General features: G+C 49.8%; 1 protein-coding gene across 1 annotated transcript in view; it reads right to left on the bottom strand.

Moving 5' to 3' along the window:
- Positions 1-1153: 1153 nt before the first annotated feature.
- Positions 1154-22521, bottom strand: part of ARPP21 (cAMP regulated phosphoprotein 21) — a 191809-nt gene continuing 170441 nt past the window's right edge. The window contains 2 exon segments of the mRNA XM_016227816.3: positions 1154-1965; positions 5777-5928. Of these exon segments, the coding sequence (XP_016083302.1) occupies positions 1708-1965; positions 5777-5928 (410 nt within the window). The 3' untranslated portion in view covers positions 1154-1707.

The following is a 22521-nucleotide window of genomic DNA, read 5'->3' as shown; positions in this document are numbered from 1 at the left end:
AGGCCAAGGAGCGGTGAGTTACCTGCTCACGGTAAGCACTTAATGAAAAAAAGATAATAACGATAATGATGACGGCAGTTGTTAAGCGCTTAAATTTGTGCCAGGCACTGTACTGAGCGCTGGGGTGGACATAAGCAAATCAAGTTGGACACAGTCCCTCTCCCATATGGGGCTCCCGGTCTCAATCCCCGTTTTCTAGATGACGTAAATGCAGCCCAGAGAAGTGAAGTGACCCGCCTAAGGTCACACAGCAGACGAGCGGTGGAGCCGGGATTGGAACCCATGATCTTCGGACTCCCAGGCCCGGGCTCTATCCACTATGCCACGCTGCGTCTCTTAAATGCTAATGCTGTTCTTCTAGGGCCCGGCGGGAGCACACACGGGGCCGGAAACTCTCAGAGTTTTGAAGAGCCAACTCCTCGAACTGCACTGGCCAGGGACGAATACGACCCGGGATGTCACGCAAAATTACCCAGCGGCAATGGAAATGAAGGCAGTTAGCAACCAATAGGAGCAAATGGGATGTTCATCGGCGAATTAATTCAATACCAGGAAACAGCTCATTAACAGACCTATGTGGTCCTCTCTCTCTCTCTCTCTCTCTCAACCCTCCAGACACATCCTCCTCAGACCCCGGGGAAAACACAAGACGATCGGGGCATCCATCCGGGGCTGGGAGTGATCCCTCAGAGCCGGCGGGAACGGAAGACACTTGGGGAGCGTCGGATTCCGGTCGGAATTACGTCGACCGACAACTACCGGAGGGTTTTGCTGGGGGGAGAGGGAGGCGCTCGAGGGTGGAGTGTAGGATTCACCGACACTCAAAGACTAAAGGTGGGCGGGTGGTAGATTCGCGGAATCGATCGATCGACGGTATTTATTAAGCACCCGATACGTGCGGAGCACTGTTTTAAGCGCTTGGACGAGCGCCAGTCGACAGAATTAGCAGACACGTCCCCCGCCCCTGACGGGATTGCCGTCTGGAGGGCTCTCGAGGTCGAGGGGAAGTGTCGTTATGTCCCAGTAAGCTCCTCCAGAACGTAAACCCATCCGCGGACCGTAAGTTCGGCGTCCTCGGTGTGACCGTCCGAGTAGATGGGAGAGAGGGAACGCGACGAGGACATTCAAGAGAGAGAAGAGAGCAAACAAGGGGTAGAAACATGACCTTCCTCCATAAGGTCGAATAGTTTTATTTTGATTAGACACTACAATACAGTATATATCCATAAAAAAACTCTATAGTGTATATAAATTATTCCTTCAATTCAGCATTTCTTTTTCATTTTTTCCATTACAGCTTTGGTACCGTGAGGTTTTATTATATAATTTTTTTCTTTTTTAAATACTTCAGCTTCACAAACTCAACACGAAGTACAAAACTAATCCAAATCAGGGATATTACAATCTACACAGTGGTGTTCAGTGGTAGGAAAAAATCTTACCTTGATGAATCCATGTCACTAGCTAAGCTATAAAGGCATATCTAGCGGACATGACGAGATTATGCACCATTAACCAGCGAACGTTTGATTTATTATTAGTTTTTTGTTTTTACAGATAGCAGCAGCAATCACGTGAGCCTCGCGAATCCTTACGTCCTCGACCGATTCCCCTGCCAAGCTCCTCCTTTCCACCCGGAGGGATTTGGGTCACGCGCCCTCATCGACGCGGAGTTACCCACCCGGATTTTCACGCTCCTCCCGGCTGTTAATATTTGACCTGCCACCCGGGATTACTCATACTGGCGCAGTTTGTCCGACAGTTGGCAGAGATGACCGGGATGCTCCCCGCGGGGCAGTGGGGGCCCATCAGCCGCACGTTGGTCTGGGAGGCCGGAGATATGACGCTGCAGAAGACGGGCATCCCCGTGGCGGGCAGCGTGCCCTGACCTGACTGGTTGGGAAGCAGGATCGGTTGTTGGTACGACTGTTGCGGCAATCCTTGAGAACTCTGGGTCATTGGCACCTGAGGAAAGCGATCCGGCGGTCAGTCCGTCGTATTCAGCGAGCGACTCCCGGGGACGGGGCACCGCGCTTCGCCCTTGGGAGAGTACGATACAATACACGGACGCGTCCCCTGCCCACGACTAGCTTACGGTCTAGAGGAGAGTGGAGAAGCAGCAAGGCCCGCTGGATGGAGCACGGCCCCGGGAGTCAGAAGGACCTGCGTTCCGAACCCGGCTCTGCCACTCGCCCGCTGGGTGATCTTGGGCAAGTCACGTCACCTCTCTGTGCCTCGGTTACCTCACCTCTAAAATGGGAATTAAGACTGTGCACCCACGGTGGGACAAGGGGCTGTGTCTGACCCAATTATCTTCTATCTATCCCTGTGCTGGATACAGTGGCTGGCACATAGTAAGCACTTAGAGAGAGTAAGCACTTAGAGAAGCAGCGTGGCTCAGTGGAAAGAGCCCGGGCTTGGGAGTCAGAGGTCATGGGTTCAAATCCCGGCTCTGCCGCTTATCAGCTGTGTGACTTTAGGCAAGTCTCTTAACTTCTCTGGGCCTCGGTTGCCTCAACTGGAAAATGGGGATTAAGACTGTGAGCCCCACGAGGGACAATCTTATCACCTTGTATCCTCCCCTGTGCTTAGAACAGTGCTTTGCACATAGTAAGCGCTTAACCAATGCCATCGTTATTATTATTATTACTTAAATACCACAAACATTTGATTTGTTATTAATTTTTACTACTGGGAGTAGTGACTGGAATTCTGGAAGCTGCAGAATAATGACTGCGGAATCTGTCGAGTGCTTACTAGGGCCTGGGCGCCGTGCTAAACTCTGGGGTACATTCAGCGTCATCGGAATGGACACCGGGGGCTTACAGTTTCAGGGGGAGAGAAAACAGATGCTTAATTCCTATTTCACAGATGAGGAAACTGAGGCATTCCCGGTTCCGTGTGAACCGGGTGCTGCGAGCAGATCTCTCAACTAAATGCCAGGCGTCGTCCACGGATTTCCCGGTGAGGAAAAAGGGCCCAGTGCTAGAATAGCTGGAAGTGGGAAAAGTCCATGAGCAGTACACTGTAAACTCTATTCTTCTTCTTATTATCATTCTATTTGTTAAGCGCTTACTATGTGCCAAGCACTGTTCTAAATGCTGGGGTAGATACAAGGTAATCAGACCATATGGGGCTCACAGTCTCAATCCCCATTTTGCAGATAAGGTAACTGGGGCTCAGAGAAGTTAAGTGACTTGTCCAAGGTCACAGAGCAGACGAACGGTGGAGCCGGAATTAGAACCTACGTCCTCTGACTCCCAGGCCCGGGCTCTTGCCACTATAATAACAATGTTGGTATTTGTTAAGCGCTTGCTATGTGCCGAGCACCGTTCTAAGCGCTGGGGAAGACGCAGGGGAATCAAGTTGTCCCAGGTGGTGCTCACAGTCGTAATCCCCATTTTACAGATGAGGGAACTGAGGCACCGAGAAGTGAAGTGACTCGCCCACAGTCACGCAGCTGACGAGTGGCAGAGCCGGGATTCGAACTCATGAGCCCTGACTCCAAAGCCCGGGCTCTTTCCACCGAGCCACGCTGCAAGATAATCAAGTCAGACACGGTCCCTGTTCCATTTAGGGCTCACAGTCCGAGTAGGAGGGAACACCTAAGTAGGAGGGAGAGCGGTCACTGAATCCCCATTTTACAGAATGGAGGCACAGAGAAGTGAAGTTAATAATGATAATGTTGGTATTCGTTAAGCGCTTACTATGTGCAGAGCGCTGTTCTAAGCGCTGGGGTAGACACAGGGGAATCAGGTCATCCCACGTGGGGCTCACAGTCTTCATCCCCATTTTCCAGATGAGGTAACTGAGGCCCAGAGAAGTGAAGTGACTCGCCCACGGTCACACAGCTGACAGGTGGCGGAGCCGGGATTCGAACCCATGACCTCCGACTCCAAAGCCCGTGCTCTTTCCACTGAGCCACGCTGCCCAAGGTCACACAGCGGGCAGGTGGTGGATCCATGATTCGAACCCAGATCTTCTGACTCCGAGGCTGCACTTCTCCTGGAGGGTAAGAATCATATCTACCAACTCGACGGGTACGATTCCAAGCCCGCAGTACAGTGCTCCGCACACAGTAACAACTCCAGAAATGCCGTAGACTGATATATTGATTGATTGAAGAGAATCCTTGGCTCAGTGTAAAGAGCCCGGGCTTCGGAGTCAGAGGTCATGGGTTCGACTCCCGGCTCCGCCACCTGTCAGCTGTGTGACCGTGGGCGAGTCACTTCACTTCTCTGGGCCTCAGTTACTACATCTGTAAAATGGGGATTAACTGTGAGCCTCACAAGGGACAACCTTGATTCCCCTGTATCTACCCCAGCGCTTAGAACAGTGCTCTGCACATAGTAAGCGCTTAACAAAATACCAACATCATTAACAATCCCATCCTCGATAGTCTGAAGAAGCAGACTTCTCCACCTCTCCCTGTGACCTCAGTGCTATTACTCTCACAGTTTACACTCATGAATGACGGCAATTAACATTTGCAACTGGTGATATGTCTTTTTCTCCTCTTCGCGGTCGCTTATTTATTCTCCCAGTCCTCCCCTGCAGCAGGCAGGCAGGGACTCGGCATCTCTAAAATATCGAGGGAGCCGAGGAGATGCGAATGTATCCCTCAGATGCTTTCTGGTCCTGGAGCAAATGAATATTCTGAGAGAGGCAGCGTGGCCTTGTGGAAATAGCACGAGACTGAGAGTCAGGAGGCCTTGGGAGTCAGAGGTCATGCGTTCGAATCCTCACTCTGCCCCTTGTCAGCTGTGTGACTGTGGGCAAGTCACTTCACTTCTCTGTGCCTCAGTTCCCTCATCTGGAAAATGGGGATGAAGACGGTGAGCCTCACGTGGGACAACCTCATTCACCTGTATCTACCCCAGCGCTTAGAACAGTGCTCTGCACGTAGGAAGCGCTTAAATACCAACATTATTATTATTATTATTAATCCCAGCTCTGTCACTGATAGTAATAATAACTGGGGTAATTGTTTAGCACTTACTATGTGCCAAGCCCTGCACTAAGCACCGGGGGTAGATACAACGGAATCGGGTCGGACACGGTCCCCGTCCCACGTGGGACTCTCGGTCTAAGCAGGAGGGAGACCAGGTATTGAATCCCCATTCTACAGATGAGGATACAGAGGCACAGAGAAGCGGGGTGACTTCCCCCAGGTCACACAGCGGGCAGGGGCGGAGCTGGGATTAGAATCCAGGTCCTCTGACTGCTAGGGCCCTGCTCTTTCCACTAGGTCCCGTTGCTTTTTGCCGGCATTCTGCCGTGTGGCCCGGGGCGAGCCACAGAACCCCCCTAGGCCTCAGTTTTCACACCTTTAAACCGACAATCAAAAACACACTGGCCCTGCCTCTTAGACCGTAATAACAATGATAATGTCGGGATTTGTTAAGCGCTTACTAGGTGCAGAGCACCGTTCTAAGCGCTGGGGTAGACACAGGGTGATCGGGTTGTCCCCCGTGAGGCTCCAGATGAGGTAACCGAGGCCCAGAGAAGTGAAGTGACTTGCCCCCAGTCCCCCAGCTGGCAAGTGGCGGAGCAGGGATTCGAACCCATGACCTCCGACTCCCAAGCCCGGCCTCTTTCCACTGAGCCACGTGTGGGAAAGGGACGGCACCTCCTCTCCCAACCCGACTACTCAGCGCAGAGCGCGACACCTCGGGAGCCCGCCGGAAATAGCACCGCCCACTCATTCTACCTCAGAGAGTGGAACCTGGCCCTCTTCGGGGGGAAAGGGCCAGCAAGCCCTTCGACGGATCAATACCTGATAAGAAGACATGGTCGGATACTGGACTATCATGCCTTGCACCTGATTTCCCTGTTGATTATTCATCAGGTTCTGAGTCTGAGGAGGCTGCTGCATGCTGATCAGGCCTTGGAATCCTTGTTGCTGACTGGACAGGACGGGCTGATAACCTAGAAGAAAATCACCCCCGGTTAACTGGCAGGTAGGATACCCGCCGGGTACGGAGCCGCAACTCCGGAACACCTCCACGGTCCGCTTCCCTCCCTCCCGCGGACGAGCCTCGGAGCGCCGTCGGAGACAAATTTAGATGGCGGGCCGACTTCATCTATTTACACTTTACCCTTGCAGGCCGACTCCATCCATTTAAACCTGGCCCTTAGCGTGTTTTAACTTCGCCCTCTCCTCTGCCCGGCAAAATTGTTTCTCCACCTCTTATTGACATTATCATTGACAATATTCAATGGTATTTCATTCGGTAGTATTTATTGAGCGCTTACTATGTGCAGAGCACTGTACTAAGCGCTTGGAATGGACAAACCGATAACAGAGAGAGACAGTCCCTGCCCTTTGACGGGCTTACGGTCTCATCGGGGGAGAAGGACAGTGGCAATAAATAGAATCGAGGGGACGAACATCTCATTAAAACGATAGCAAATAAGTGGAAACAAGGTGATGTACATCTCATTAACAAAATTAACAGGGTGATGAAGATATATACAGTCGAGCGGACGAGTACGGCGCCGAGGGGATGGGACGGGAGAGGGGGAGGAGCGGAGGGAAAGGGGGGAGAAGAGGGTTTAGCTGCGGAGAGGTGGGGGGGGGTAGAGGGAGCCGAGGGAAAAGGGGAGCTCAGTCTGGGAAGGCCTCTCGGAGGAGGTGAGCTTTAAGTAGGGTTTCGAAGAGGGGAAGAGAATGAGTTTGGCGGAGGCAAGGAGGGAGGGCGTTCCGGGACCGCGGGAGGACGCGGCCCGGGGGTCGAGGGCGGGACGGGCGAGACCGGGGGACGGCGAGGAGGTGGGCGGCGGAGGAGCGGAGCGTGCGGGGTGGGCGGTGGAAAGAGAGAAGGGAGGAGAGGTGGGAAGGGGCGAGGTGACGGAGAGCCTCGAAGCCTAGAGTGAGGAGTTTTTGTTTGGAGCGGGGGTCGATAGGCAACCACTGGAGGTTTTTAAGAAGGGGAGTGACAGGCCCAGAGCGTTTCTGCAGGAAGGCGAGCCGGGCAGCGGAGTGAAGAATAGACCGGAGCGGGGCGAGAGAGGAGGAAGGGAGGTCAGAGAGAAGGCCGACACAGTAGTCTAGCCGGGATATCATTAGAGCCCGTAACAGTAAGATAGCCGTTTGGGTGGAGAGGAAAGGACGGATCTTGGCGATATTATAAAGGTGCGACCGGCCGGTCTCGGTGACGGATCGGATGGGTGGGGTGAACGAGAGAGACGAGTCAAAGACGACACCGAGGTCGCGGGCCTGAGAGACGGGCAGGATGGCCGGACCATCCACGGTGATAGGGAAGTCAGGGAGAGGACCGGGCATGGGAGGGAAGATGAGGAGCTCAGTTTAATAAGGTTGGTATTTGTTAAGCGCTTACTATGTGCCGAGCACTGTCCTAAGCGCCGGGGGAGATACAGGGTAATCAGGTTGTCCCACCTGAGGTTCACAGTTAATCCCCATTTTACAGATAGAGGGAACTGAGGCCCAGAGAAGTGAAGTGACTCGCCCCAAGTCACACAGCTGACAAGTGACAGAGCGGGCAGTCGAACCCATGACCTCTGACTCCCAAGGCCGGGCTCTTCCCACTGAACCACGCTGCTTCTCGTGGGGAAAGTGATCGTCTGTCAGATATGAAGAGGGAGGGTGTTCCAGGCCAGAGGAAGGATGCGGGCGAGGAGTTGGCGGCGAGATGGATACGATTGAAGGACAGAGAGAAAGCAGCATTAAGAGAAGCGAGATGTGCGGGCTGGGCTGTAGTAAGAGAGTAGCGAGATGAGGTAGGAGGGAGCAAGGTGGTTGAGCGCTTTAAAGCCAATGGCGAGGAGTTTATTTCTTTTGAGGTGGAGTTGGATGGGCAACTGCTGGCTTTTCTTGAGCAGGGGGGAAACATGGACTGAATGTTTCTGTAGAAAAATAATCCCCGGGAGCAGAGTGAAAAGTGGACCGGAGTGGGGAGAGACAAGAGCCTGGGAGGTCAGCGAGGAGGCTGATCTCCTCTTGCTACAAAGCTGAACTTTGCAGACGTCTCCCTTGGTTGTCTTGGCCACCTCCTCCTACCGTAATAATTATAATAATAATCATAAGAATGATAACTGCAGTACTGGTTAAGCGCTTACTATGGGCGGGGTGCTGTACTAAGCGCTGGGGTGGATACAAGCATGTCGGGTTGGACACAGTTCCTGTCTCACGAGGATCTCACTGTCTTGATCCCCGTTTTACCAGCGAGAGAAGTGAAGCACAGAGAGGTTATTTGCCCAACGTCACAGAGCAGACGAGTTGGGATTATTTCCCAGGTCCTTCTGACTCACGCTGCCAAGACAAATACCACCCTTCATTTCAACTCTTCACCCCATCCTCCATCTTTACCTCATATCATCTTCCACCTCAACCCTCCACTTCTTACTATCCTTCTTTCTAACTGGGGTATTTGTTACGGGCTTACTAGGTTGCCATGCGCTCTACTAAGCGCTGGGGTAGATACAAGGCGATTGAGTTGGACACAGTCCCTGTCCCACCTGGGACTCACAGCCTTAATCCTGATTTTATAGAGGCCCGAAAAGCGAAGTGATTTGCCCAAGGTCACACGGCGGACGAGGGGCAGAGCCAGGATTAGAACCCGGGCTTAGTCAGTCAATCCTATAGTATTGAGCACTTACTGCGTGCAGAGCACCGTACTAAGCGCTTGGTGAGTACGATTCGAACCTATAGCATGGATCTACAGCCTAAACCTTAGGATTGAGCTTCCGAGTGCTTGGCATTGCGTCGGGGCAGGGGTTAGTACTTCCGTTATTTCTGTAATTCTTGTGAATTAGTTGGGAATGTCTTGCAAGAGTGACCATGCTAAAATTTTCTCCCTCTGAGAATTTCTAACCAAGCCTAGTCGAAGCAGCGTGGCCTAGGGGAAATAAATCGAATCGTTCAGTCAGTCGATCAGTGGTATTTATTGAGTGCTTACTGTGCGCAGAGCACATAGAGAACGGTCTACGGTCCCCCTCTAGACGGCGAGCTCGTTGTGGGCAGGGAATGTGTCCGTTGTATTGTTAGACTGTATTTTCCCAAGCACTTAGTATTCTGTTCTGCACACAGTAAAACGCTCAATACATAGGATTGACCGATTGACTATATCAAGCGTTTGGGAGAGTGCCATACAACAGACTTGGTAGACAAGTTCCCTACCCTCAAGAAACAGTCCTGGCCTTTGAGTGGCTTACACGCTCTCTCGTCAGTCAATCAGTCCTTCATATTTGTTGACCACTTGTGTGCGGAGCACCGTATTAAGCCCTTGGGAGAGTCTAGTACAGCAGAGTCAGTAGGCACGTTCCCTGCCCACCGCGATTTTACAGTCTCCGGGACAACCCGACAGTCTGCAGGTGTCCAGCGGTTGGCATCAAGAACACCCCGACTCAGAAATCTGAGTGTCCACCCTGCGCCCTTTCATTTCATTCCTTCACTCACACATTCATTTATATTTCCCGACTGCTTACTGTGTGCAGAGCACTGTACTGAGCGCTTGGGAGAGTATACTGTGACAATAAACAGACACATTCCCTGCCCACAATAAGCTTACAGTCTAGACCGGGATACAGACAGCGAGAGGCACGTAGGTGCTGGATCCCGAAACCCGGCCAGCCCATTAAATCTTCTAGAAAGGGAGGTTTCTGCGGCCTGCGGACTACACGGCTACTTTCACTCTCGCTGCGGCCGGTTTCCGTCCCTGTCCGGACACGGGTCTTTCACCTCTGGGTTGATATTCGGGCCATTTCAATGCAGAAAGCAGTGGGCAGGAAAGAATCCACGGGAAAGTGGGTCAGGAAGCAGGAGAAGGACGCGAACGTTCAGGCAGAACCCGGCGAGTGAAGCCGTGCCTCCAAATCACCAGCTCTTCCAGGTCCTTGCCTTTTCGCTCGTTAGCTCTCCGACGCTATAAAGAGCGATTCTTGAAAGCCTCTTCGCCGTCCCCAGAGAACACACGTGCGTGGGTCATTTTCTAACAGCGATACGAATCCGATGAACCATCCTATTACTATAGCTCCAGGGCCTCTTTACCACGATTATATCATCCTGCTCCGTGTTCTCTCGGCAACAAAGGAAGATTTTGAAAATCAGGGCAAACACGAGAGACGTTGTTGAACGACCGGAGGCACGAACCGTGCCCAGAATTTCAACGAGCACCTTGGAGGGAAGCCGGCCTTGGATCCCAGGCTGAAGGGAAGAGGCCCGAGTACTGCTGGGGTGATTCCGTGAACCCGCTTGACCCGGATCCCGCGGCTTCGCGACAGAAAGTTGAAACCGCCCAAGGTGGGGAAGAAAGACTGTGCGAAAGACTCGAAGGGGTTTCTTAATGAGGCCTCCTGGCTCGGAAGATAAATGACGAGTTCTGGAATCTGAACTCGCAACCTCCGCCGAACTCATCCTCAGAACCAAGGTGAGGGGTTCAGTGTGCTTCCTTCCTAGACATCTAGGACAGAGGAAGCTTTCCCCTTCCCAAAGGCAGCTTGTTCTGGGCGGGGAGTGCGCCTGCTAAGTCACTAGAATTTTCAGTGCCTCAGTTTCTTCATCTGTAAAATGGGGATTCTTCACCTATTCTCCTCCTACTTATAGTGTGAGTCCCGCGTGGGACAGGGGCTGTATCTGATCTGATTCCCTTGTATCTCTCTCTCCGAGCTTATCACGGCATTTAGGACATCGTGGGCACTTGAGCAATGCTGCAACTGAAAACTGTCATGGTGTTGCTTAAGCGCTTACTATGTACCGTATCTCACTCTCCCAAGCGCTTAGTACGGTGCGCTGCCCCTAGCAAGTGCTCAGTAAAAGCCATCGATTGATTTTGGTGTCACTGGGCTGACTGGAGTGGGGAACTATTCCCACTATAATAATGATAATAATAATAATGGTGGTATTTGTTAAGCGCTTACTATGTGCAGAGCACTGTTCTGATACAGGGTAATTCAGTTGTCCCACATGAGCCTCACAGTCAATCCCCATTTTTCAGACGAGGTAACTGAGGCACAGAGAAGTTAAGTGACTTGCCCACAGTCACACGGCGAAGTGACAGAGCCGGGATTCGAACCCATGGCCTCTGACTCCCAAGCCCGGGCTCTTTCCACTGAGCCACGCGGCTTGTCTTACCCTTCCTCTATCTAGTTAATAAGCCGGGCATCCCGGTGGAGAGAGCACAGGCCTGGGAGTCACCGGATCTGAGTTCTAATTCTGACTCGGGCATTTTCCAGCTGTCTGACCTTGGGTAAGTCATTTCACTTCAGTTTCCTCATCTGTAAAATGAAGATTGCACACCTGTTCTCCCTCCTATTAAGACTGCGAGCTCCATGTGGGACGGGGCCGTGTCCAACCCGATTATCCTGAATCTACGCCATGGCTTAGTACAGTGCTTGGCGTATAGTACGTGCTTAACAAGTACCACGATTATTATCGTTATCAAGACTTTCCCGTTGAGAATCTCCACGGCACCTCTGAAACCTTACTTCTCCTGTCCGCATTATTGTTTTAATGACATTTGTTAAGCACTTGAAGTAATATCTTATTATTATTATAAGTGACAGAGGCGGGATTCAAACCCGGGTCCTTCTGACTTACAAGTCCATGTTCTACCTACTAAGCAGTGCTGCTTTGGGTCCTGAGGGCTGACACGAAACACCAACCCATGACCTGAAACCCAACCCAAATAGTCGCCAATGGGGAGCGGAGGGAAAGGGGGAAGAAGCGTAGCCGGGATCAACTGTCACACAGTTGCAGACGAACAGAGCCACCGCCGTGTTCAGCCCCCGGTTGGGAACGCCAGGCCTTGCAGGAATAATAATTGTGATATTGGTTAAGCGCTCACTATGTGCCACCGCCGTGTTCAGTCCCCAATTGGGAACGCCAGGCCTCGCAGGAATAATAATTGTGATATTTGTTCAGCGCTCACTATGTGCCACCGCCGTGTTCAGTCCCCATTTGGGAACGCCAGGCCTCGCAGGAATAATAATTGTGATATTTGTTAAGCGCCCACTATATTCACTGGAAGAGATACAGAGTCATTGGATTGGACACGGTCCCCGTCCCACATGGGGCTCAAGGTCTTAATCCCCATTTTCCAGATGACGGAACTGAGGCCCAGAAAAGCGAAGTGACTTGCCATAAGTCAGGCAGCAGACAAGCGGAGGAGCAGGGATTAGAACTCAGATCCTTCTGGCTCCCAAGCCCGTGCTCTATCACTAGTCCATGCTGCTTCTCCCATAATCTTTCTCCCTGAAACTCACCGCGTCTCCTTATCAGTGACCCGTCTTGTCCTCTGTCACCTCCACAGGCTTGGACCACCTCAAAAGGAGACTTTGTGGTGGGAGACGGTAATTAGTATGTAAACCGGCGGGTGGTCTTTAATCCAGACTCTCCCCCAGCAACTCCCCCATATCTCTAAACTTCCATAGAAAGGGCAGGGGCCTGGGAGTCGGAGGACCTGGGATCTAATTAGATCTAATTAGAGAAGCAGCGTGGCTCAGTGGAAAGAGCCCGGGCTTGGGAGTCGGAGGTCATGGGTTCGAATCCCGGCTCTGCCACTTGTCAGCTGTGTGACTTTGGGTAAGTCACTTCACTTGTCTGGGCCTCAGTGACCTCATCTGTAAAATGGGGATTAACTGTGAGCCTCACGTGGGACGACCTGATTACCCTGTCTCTACCCCGGTGCTCCGAACAGTGCTCTGCACATAGTAAGCGCTTAACGAATACCAACATTATTATTATTATTATTATTATTATTAATTCCAGTTCTGCCATATGCCTGCGGGGTAAGCTTGGGCAAGTCACTTAAGTTTTCGGTGCCTCAGTTTCTTCAGCTGTAAACTGGGGATTCTTTACCTATTCCTCCTCCTACATAAATTATGAGCCCCACCGAGGACACGGGCTCTATCTGATCCGATCCTCCAGTATCTCTCTCAGACATTATTTACAGCATTTACAACACAGTGAGCGCTTACCGAAGGCTACAACTGATAACTCTTCTGGTGTTTCTTAGGTGCTTACTATGTGCCAGGCACTGTTCTAAGCGCTGGGGTAGATACAAGCTAATCGGGTTGGACGCAGTTCACGTCCCACATGGGGCTCACAGTCCTAATACCCATTTTACAGATGAGGTAACTGAGGCGAAGAGAAGTGAAGTGACTTGCTCAAGGTCGCCCAGCAGGCAAGTAGCGGAGCTTATATTTACGATAAACTCTCTGTCCCTGGGGGTTGCCAGGGTTTCCTTAGAGAAATAACCATCTTCAAAAGGACTCTGCGGTGATTCACTTAAAAAATGTAATGGCTTCCCCTGTCAAGGCAGGCAGGGGTCAGCAGAGGAGAAAGGTTTATCATCGCTTGGGAATGAAGAAAACACTGCTGAAAGAAACGGCCCGTTGGTACTTTTTTTTGTTTTGCTTTCTATCTCTGGCTAACCGATCTCCTTCTGATGGAAAATCAATAGGGCACAACACGGTTTCGAGTCGCTTCAGCCTTGGAAAAACGAGGGGGGGAACGCAAGAAGCAAATTCCGAAGCCGGTTGTAATTTGGCTTTCTGTCGCACCTGTCTTGTCTTCCGGTTTCTCAGAGGTTCCCGGCGAAGACGGCTACACTTGCAGAGAACCGTAGGCTGACGGGAGCCGAACCAATCTCCCCGGAGAAATGGGAAATGGCAGGTGAACAGCCCAGGCCCTAGATCAGACCCAAAGACGAACAAAGCACGAGGACCTCACTCGTCCGAGTCAAGCCTCCTAGTTGAGCGGCTGCGGTTCCAACCGGGCCAAGATTTGACTCTCCCCTCTTCATGCGTATGTCTGCACTGGAGCGCCTGCCTGCAAAGCCATCCGCCCGTCTCCCGGCCAACTCTTCAACCGTGGCCGCGCACCCGCTGGAGAGCGCAGTGCTTTGCGGGGAACGAGTGAGGACGTGGGGCAGACATAACCTTTGCGTTCAAGGGGCGACCGATGGGAGATTCTCCGATCGGGGCCACCTCGATCTTTAGAGATGTATAATAGTGACTTCCAAATCTTCTCTAGTTAGCATTAAATATATACCATCGGCCCTCATAGATTTAGTTTCGCTCCAATACTTCTAATCTAGGGTTTCCATTTCCCCACATCTCCCGATTCATGGACTCCCTGGGGCCCAGTGTTTTTGGATTCTGAATGGATTCTTTTCCCTGATCCGCTAGGCTGTAAGCTCGTTGTGGGTAGGGGACGTGCCTAACCAATTCTGTTCTATTGTACTCTCCCAAGCACTGAGTACAACGTTCTGCACACAGTAAGAACTCCATAAATATGATTGATGAATTGATTCGATGACCGTAAGCTCTCAATAAATATGACTGATGAATTGATTCAATGACCCCTGACTCCAGGAGCCCCAGGGGGACTCCCTTCTTGAGTTTGATCTGATCCGTTAAGGGGACACTGGGTTACTACATCACGCTTTAGAGGGGTCAGAGTACTTGGGAGAGCACAACGCAACAGTAAATAGACACATTCCCTTCCCACGGCGAGCCCATAATGTAGAGGGGGAGATGGACATTGATAAAAATAAAGGGAAAAATATGGAACACTTCATGAATTTGTCTGTGAGAATTGATCCCAGACTTGAAAGATATTCCAGGAGTTCACTGAGGGTAGTCTTATCCTTCTGTTTCTCGTTGGGTATGTACTGGCAGAGGCAAAACGAGAAGCAGCGTGGCTCGGTGGAAAAAGCCACGTCTTGGGAGTCAGAGGTCGTGGGTTCTAATCCCGGCTCTGCCGCTCGGCAGCTGTGTGACTTTGGGCAAGTCACGTAACTTCTCTGTGCCTCAGTGACCTCATCTGAAAATGGGGATTAACTGTGAGCCCCACGTGGGACAACCTGATCACCTTGTATTCCCCCGGCGCTTAGAACAGTGCTTTGCACATGGTAAGCGCTTAACAAATACCATTATTATTAAAACGCAGAATAATTAAGGCCAGACTGGTCCTCCTGGAACTTATGGGAAACTTATTGGTTCGGCTCCCGTCAGCCTACGATTCTCTGGAAGTGCAGCCGTCTCTGCCGGGAACCTTTGAGAAACCGGAAAGCAAAACAGGTGCGACAGAATACCAAATTACAACCAGCTTCGGAATTTGCTTCTTGCGTTTCCCTCCTCATTTTTCCAACCTAATCACCTTGTATCCCCCAGCGCTTAGAACAGTGCTTTGCACATGGTAAGCGCTTAACACATGCCATTATTATTAAAACGCAGAATAATTGAGGCCAGACTGGTCCTCCTGGAACTTATGGGTAGAGAAGCATCGAGCTCCTAGTCGAGAGACAAGGCGTCTATACCGATGGGTTCTGGATGGGTTGGGGGGGATGAGAGAGGTGAAGCTCCCCTGATGCCCCCTCTAGACTGTAAGCTCGTTGCGGGTGGGGCAAGTGTCCGCTAATTCTGCTGAATCGTACTCTCCGAGTGCTTAATACACATAGTGAGTGCTCAAACAACACGATTAATTGATCGACTGATTGAAGTTACGGGTCTACGAGGCTGTAGCGGTGTTCGACCTTCTTCACGACTGTCAGAGCTGGACCTCCTGGAGGAGTAGTGTGCCCTAATGGATAGAGCATGGGCCTGGGAGTCAGAGGACCTTGGTTCTAGCCCCTGCTCTGCCACTTACTTGCTGTGTGACCTTGGGTAAGTCATTTAAGTGTGGCCTAGTGAAAAGAGCATGAGACCCAGAAGACCTGGGTTTTAATCTCGGCTCCCCCATTTGCCTGCTAAGTGATCTTGGGCAAGCCAGTTGTGCCTCAGTTTCCTCATCTATAAAATCAGGATTAAATATCAGTTCTCCCTTCTTCCCCTCTGGACCGTAAACTTGTCGTGGACAGGGAAGGAGTCTGTTATATTGTTCCAGTGTACTCTCCCAAGCCCTTAGTACAGTGCCCTGCACACCTTAAGTGCTCAATAAATACGATCGAGTGTTTGATTGACCCTTAGATTATAAGCTTCACGTGGACAGAGACTGTGGAAGATCTCACTGCATTCTATTGCACTTGTATCGGTGACCACTGGACATTTAATATTCGCCCCAACCCCGTAGCGCTTATGTACATATCTTTAAATGATAAATGATAAATTACATATTCATTCATACTAGTGTCCCTCTCCCCTTCTAGACTGTAAACTCGTTATAGGCTGGGAACGTGATTGCTAATTCTGTTGTACTATACTCTCTCAAGTGCTTACTACAGTATTCTGCGCATAGTAAGCGCTCAATAAATACCATCGATATTGTATCTACCCTAGTGGTCGAAACCTAAAAAAAGAACTTAACAAACACCATAACTATTATTATTATTAGTGTTTTCCAATATTGTACTTTCTCCACCTGGAGCACCGAACAAGCAATTAGACTTTACTATCTCATCTCTTGAGTGACCTCCCTAAAGCCATACCTCGAGCATTTGCAATTCGTTTCGGGACAACGGACTCACTAAAAGCTGGGAACGGAGACACTGATTTGTCCTCGCAGTCTATTAATAAAGATGCTGGCAAAACTAAAACTGTACACGACCAATATTAAAAAAAAAACAACGAGAATGAGCACCCTGATATGATAAAGTGCCTTCATTATTGGCTTAATAAAAACATATATAGCATATCTTTTGAGACCCAAATTTTAATTAAGCTCGGTTGGCATTTTGGGAGAGTGGGAGCTGAGGTCTAACAAAAAGCTTATACGGTGAAATTGAACTTCAGGCAGCTCCTGGGAGATATGGCAACATTAACAAGTCCATGAAGAAAGGCGATGTTAAAGGTAGACGATCCTCTCCGGTTTACTTAGGGGACAACTCATGCCCAGGAACGGCCAAGAAAGATTTCCCTGAGTAGTGGTCAACTAATGTTTCCTTTTGTTACACAGACTCGAATGAAACAGCGGTCCGGGGCCATTTCATAACTTTTTGAAAGCACTGCTACTTACTGAGTGTAAGATCTTCATGGCCAGGGAACGTGTCCATTAATTCTGTTGCATTGTACTCTCCCAGGCACGTAATACGGTGCTCTGAGACTAGAAAGGGCTCAGTAAATCCCACTGATTGTCCGATCGACTGTACTAAGCACTTGGAAAAGTACGCAAGAAAGAGAAGATTCTATTCCCTGCCCTCCAGAAGTTTCGTTCTGAACTCTATGCATTTGGATCTGTGACCTTTGAGTGTTTGATAATCGCCCCACCCTCAGCCCCACAGCATAAATGAACGTATCTATAAATTCTTTATATTATAGATTCTTTGTTTATATTCATGTCCGTCTCCCCCTCTAGACTGTAAATTCATTATTGTCAGGGAAAGTGTCGGCTAATTCTGTTATATCGAACTCTCCCGAGCACTTAGAACAGAATTCTAAACATTGTGCACTTGAGAAGCAGCCTGGCGCGGTGGATAGAGCCCGGGCCTGGGAGTTGAAAGGTCACGGGTTCTAATGCCGGCTCTGCCACTTGTCTGCTGTATGAGCTTGGGCAAGTCACTTAACGTCTCTTAACCTCATCTGTAAAATGGGGGATTAAGACTGTGAGCCCCTCATGGGACAACCTGATTACCTTGCATCTACCCCAGTGCTTAGCACAGTGCTTGGCAGCACATAGTAAGCCCTTAACAAGTGCCATTATTATTATGATTCTTATTATAAATACCACTGATGGATTGATCGGGAAGGTTTCGAGCATATGGTGAGTTATGGGAAACCTGGCATTCTAAGCTTGTTTAGCACTGTCGTCACAAACTACATTCTCTGGGTGTGGGCAGGGATTGTGTCTGTTTATTGCTCTGTTGTACTCTCCCGAGCGCTTAGTACAGCGCTCTGCACACTGTAAGCACTCAGTAAATAGCACTGATTGATTAGGAAGGCTTTGAGAGTACTTTGAGTTATGGGATCTCTGGCATTCCAAGCTGGTGTCGCACTGTGGTCACAAACTACAGTCCTGTGGGCAGGGATTGTGTCTGTTTATTGCTCAGCTGTACTCTCCCAAGCGCATAGTACAGTGTTCTGCACGCAATAAACTCTCAATAAATGAGTAAATATGAGTTTCTGCTGGATGCGGAGGTGGATGGGCAACCCCTAGAGTTTCTTGAGGAGTGGAGAAACACGATCTGAATGTTTTTGAAGGAAAATGACTCGGGCAGCAGAATGGATTATAAACTGGAGTGGAAAGAGACGGGAGGCAGGGAGGTCAGCAGAGAGGCTGATACGATAATCAAAGCTGCGTAGGATAAGTGCTTGCATTAATGTGGGAGCAGTTTGGATGGAGAGGAAGGGGTGGATTTTGGCGATGCTGGGAAGGTAGAACTGATAGGATTTAGTGTTGGCTTGAATATGTGGGTAGAACGAGAGAGAAGAGTCAAGGATAATGCCAAGATTACGGGCTTGGGAGACGGGAAGGACGGTGGCGCCGTCAACGGTGATGGGAAAGTGAACAGGGAGATGAGGTTTAGGTGGGAAGATGAGAAGTTCGTTTTTAACCGTATTAAGTTTGAGGGGACGGGAGGACTTCCCAGCAGACATCCTCGAAGGTAGGAGGAAATGCGAGACTGCAGAGAGGGAGAGCTGGAGATGTAGATTTGGGTGTCGTCGGCATAGAGGTGATGGTTGAAGCCGTGCGAGCGAATGAATTTTCTAAAGGAGTCGGGATAGATGGAGAAAAGACGGGGACTCAGAACTGAACCTGGAGGGACCCTCACAGATAGGGAATGGAAAGCAGAGGAGGGGCCCGCGAAAGAGACTGAGAATGAGCCACCAGAGCGGTAGGAGGAGAACCAGGAAAGGACAGTGTCAGTGAAGCTGAGGTTTGGGAGTGTTTCCAGGAGAAGGGAGTGGTCGACAGCGTCAAAGGCAGCTGAGAGGTAGAGGAGGATTAGGATGGAGTAGAATAAAGAAGATCCCATGGGGTTAACAGACATCCCTTTCCAAGGTAATTCTAGGCTTTCACAGACGACGGAGGAATGAAATTCCTATTTTCAAACCCTAAATCCTTTTATCTCACTTTGATAAAAAAAAAAAAAAAGTGAAAATATGAGGAGGATCAGGCAGCTGCAGTCAAAAATAATTGCAAGGGAATAATGAGCGGTTCCATTTGGAGAGGGTAATTTGGGCAAGGCATTTCTGATCAAAGTCCTGGCCCTGTCTGAGAGTGGTGACTTAAAAATCCCGGCATTCACTAGGACAAGACACGTGCAGCTGTTTTGGGTAATCTGAAGCCCTTGAATCCATCTGGAACAAGAAGAAGTCACCCAGTCAGTAACTGACACAGGTGAACCCAAGTATGGGGGTGGGGGAGGAAGGCATTTCATTCTGTTGAGCTCATTTAATCCACCGGAGTCATAAGGAGAAGCCTCCTCTACGAAGAAGCATCAACTGCTGCCTCTCAGCGATTACTGAAAGGGGATGAAATAAAATTTCACTGTATCGGCATGGAGAGAATGTAGTCTGATCTCGTGACTGCAGTCACCACTGATGAGGCTGAAAGTGATTTTTCTTCTCCGTCCAATGCTAAATCCACTTGAGCACGAGCTCCAGGTTCTAAACTCACTCAATATTACCTGAAAAAAACAACCTGTCCCAAGAGGGGTAAATGTCCATTCTGAAAACCCATGTTCACACATCCTAGACTCTGTGTCAGCTTCTTGTGGGCAGGGAATGGGTCTGTTTATTGTTATATTGCACTCTTCCAAGCACCTCGTACAGTGCTCTGCACACAGTAAGCGCTCAATAAATATGGTTGAACGAATGAAAGAAATAGGGCTGGACTAGATCAGTCTGAGGTAGCCACATCTTCATTATACTGCAACTAAACAACTTTTCATGGCGGAATGGGAAACTCCCCAATCTCTTTAGATTATCAGTAGTTGACTAAAGGCACTACATATACTAAAATCATTTCTTCTTCCGGAAAACTGACTCGAGTCAAAAGGACCTGGGTTTTAATCCTGCCACTGCCATCATCATTAGACTTTAAAAGAAGCCCTGGAAGAAACACCCTTCCCCACGTCTGCGTAGATCACCATGGAAAAGCTGCATTTCTGGATTCAAACCTGGAAACGAGCTGCTTGGTACTATGTTTCAAATACTTGCCAGACATAAATCAGTATTTTCCCGCTACGTAAATGGGGACCCGCATCAACGGCCAACGGGAAAATCTCTCGCTATGAATATGAATCCCTAAAGGCTTTCCCAGAAGAAATTAGCCATTTGAAAGTACTGAAACATGGAACAAGCAGAATGCGTCATTTCTTCGAGTAAAATGCCTGGTCTCCTCTGGTCCCCATACAGAATTGTGATGCCATTTATTCTGCTTAATTTCTCCCCTGGATGAAAGGTGAGTGGGAAACTGAAACACACTCACCTGCTGGTCTGAAAGCAGAAACTTTCCTTCTGCTATTTTTCCTTTTTTTTAAATGGCATCTGTTAAGTGCTTAATAATAATAATAATAAAGTTGGTATTTGTTAAGTGCTTACTATGTGCAGAGCACTGTTCTAAGCACTGGGGTAGTTACAGGGTAATCAGCTTGTCCCACGTGAGGCTCACAGTTAATCCCCATTTTACAGAAGAGGTAATTGAGGTACAGGGAAGTGAAGTGACTTGCCCACAGTCACACAGCTGACAAGTGGCAGAGCCGGGATTCAAACCCATGACCTCCTGACTGCGGGCTCTTTCCACGGAGTCACGGTGTTTACTATGAGCCAGGCACTGTGCTCAGCGCTGGGACAGACACAAACTAATCAGTTTGATCACAGTCCATGTCCAGCGAAGGGCTCATTCGCAGTCTTAATCCTCATTTTACAAACGAGGTAGCTGAGGTAGAGAAAAGTAAAATGGCCTGTCCAAGGTCACACAGCAGACAAACGGCAAGAGCGGAGATTAGAACCCAGGTCCTTCTGACGCCCACCAAGCACCAAGCCATGCTGCTGTTGGGTCATGAAGTTTTTGGTTTACTATTAGGGGGAGACTATAGAAGCCATTCATACCATCGTTCTCACATACAACACATTACATCCTTTTGGAAGAAAAAACACTTATTTGCTTCCTGAGGCTATCTAGATTAAGACACTTAGCCAAACCGATTTCCACTGACTTTTACAAAAGATCAGCAGCTCTGAAATAGTGGACTGCAGATGCATTCAGTTTTCCAATTCACCCTCAAGGTAGAATTTTAAACCTGCGCAGGTAATCCGTGAGCAGCTTTCGATAGCTCTGTCCGCGAGAAGCTGAATTTTTTTTCTGTTCGTTTCAACGGCGTTAATTAAGCGCTTACTCTGTGCCGAGCACTGAGCTAGATGCAAGCTGATCGGGTTGGACACAGTCCATGTCCCCCACGGGCTCACTTTTTTAATCCCCATTTTACAGATGACATAACCGAGGCCTAGAGAAATGACTTGCCCAGGGCAGACACATGGCAGAGCCGGGATTAGAACCCAGATCTCTGACCCTCAGGCCCGTGCTCCATCCCGTAAGCTACACTGTTTCTCGCCGCTTTTTGAATCCTCGGTAAATCCTCCACTGATTTATATTTATCACCCATTTAGCAGCTGGGTCTGGCATTCAACTTTCCCGGAGGCTGTTTTCTAAAACTGCACTGCCAAATAGGATGTAAATACCATTTGTGATTAAAGCACAACAGGGTACTTCAAAACATTCTTCCTTCCTCAGTATTACAACTGAAAAAAAAAGTCAATTAGAAGCAGAGACGAACGTCAAACTCTCTAGTAACATCTGGGTTCTGACACCGCCACGGGAGCGAGTCACAGAAAGCCGCGGCTGAAGTCTTTGCCAGCGGGTTGAAAGAAGAAGAAATCGGACGTGTCAGATGTTCGAAGAATTCGTTCATTCATTCAATTCATTCCAACGCATTTACTGAGCGCTTACTGTGTGCAGCGCACTGTACTAAGCGCTTGGAAAGTACAATTTGGCAACAGATAGAGACAATCCCTGCCCAATGACGGGCTCACAGTCTGTAAGGGGGGAGACAGACAACAAAACAAGTAGACAGGCATCAATAGCATCAAAATAAATAGAATTATAGATATATATACGTCATTAATAAAATGAATAGAATGATAAGCATGCACAAATATACACAAGTGCTGCGGGGTGGGGAAGGGGGAGGAGCAGAGGGAGGGAGTAGGAGTGATGGGGAGGGGAGGAGGAGCAGAGGAAAAGGGGGGCTCAGTCTGGGAAGGCCTCCTGGAGGAGGTGAGCTCTCAGTAGGGCTTTGAAGAGGAGAAGGGAGCTAGTTTGGCGGATGTGAGGAGGGAGGGCGATCCGGAACGGCGGGAGGACGCGGGCCGGCGGTCGACGGCAGGACAGGCGTGAACGGGACCGTGAGAAGTTGGCAGAGGAGCGGAGTGTGCGGGCTGGGCTGGAGAAGGAGGGAAGGGAGGTGAGGTGGGAGGGGGTAAGGTGATGGAGAGCTTTGAAGAATGTGAGAACTACTTCCTAAGACAAAGCAAGCATGAGAAGCAGCATGGCCTAGTGATTAGAGCGCGGGCCTGGGAGTCAGAGGGATCGGGTTCTAATCCCAGCTCCGCCATACGTCT

This window comes from Ornithorhynchus anatinus, chromosome 21 (genome assembly GCF_004115215.2).
Source record: "Ornithorhynchus anatinus isolate Pmale09 chromosome 21, mOrnAna1.pri.v4, whole genome shotgun sequence".
NCBI lineage: Eukaryota > Metazoa > Chordata > Mammalia > Monotremata > Ornithorhynchidae > Ornithorhynchus > Ornithorhynchus anatinus.
This window is presented reverse-complemented; position numbering and strand designations above follow the sequence as displayed.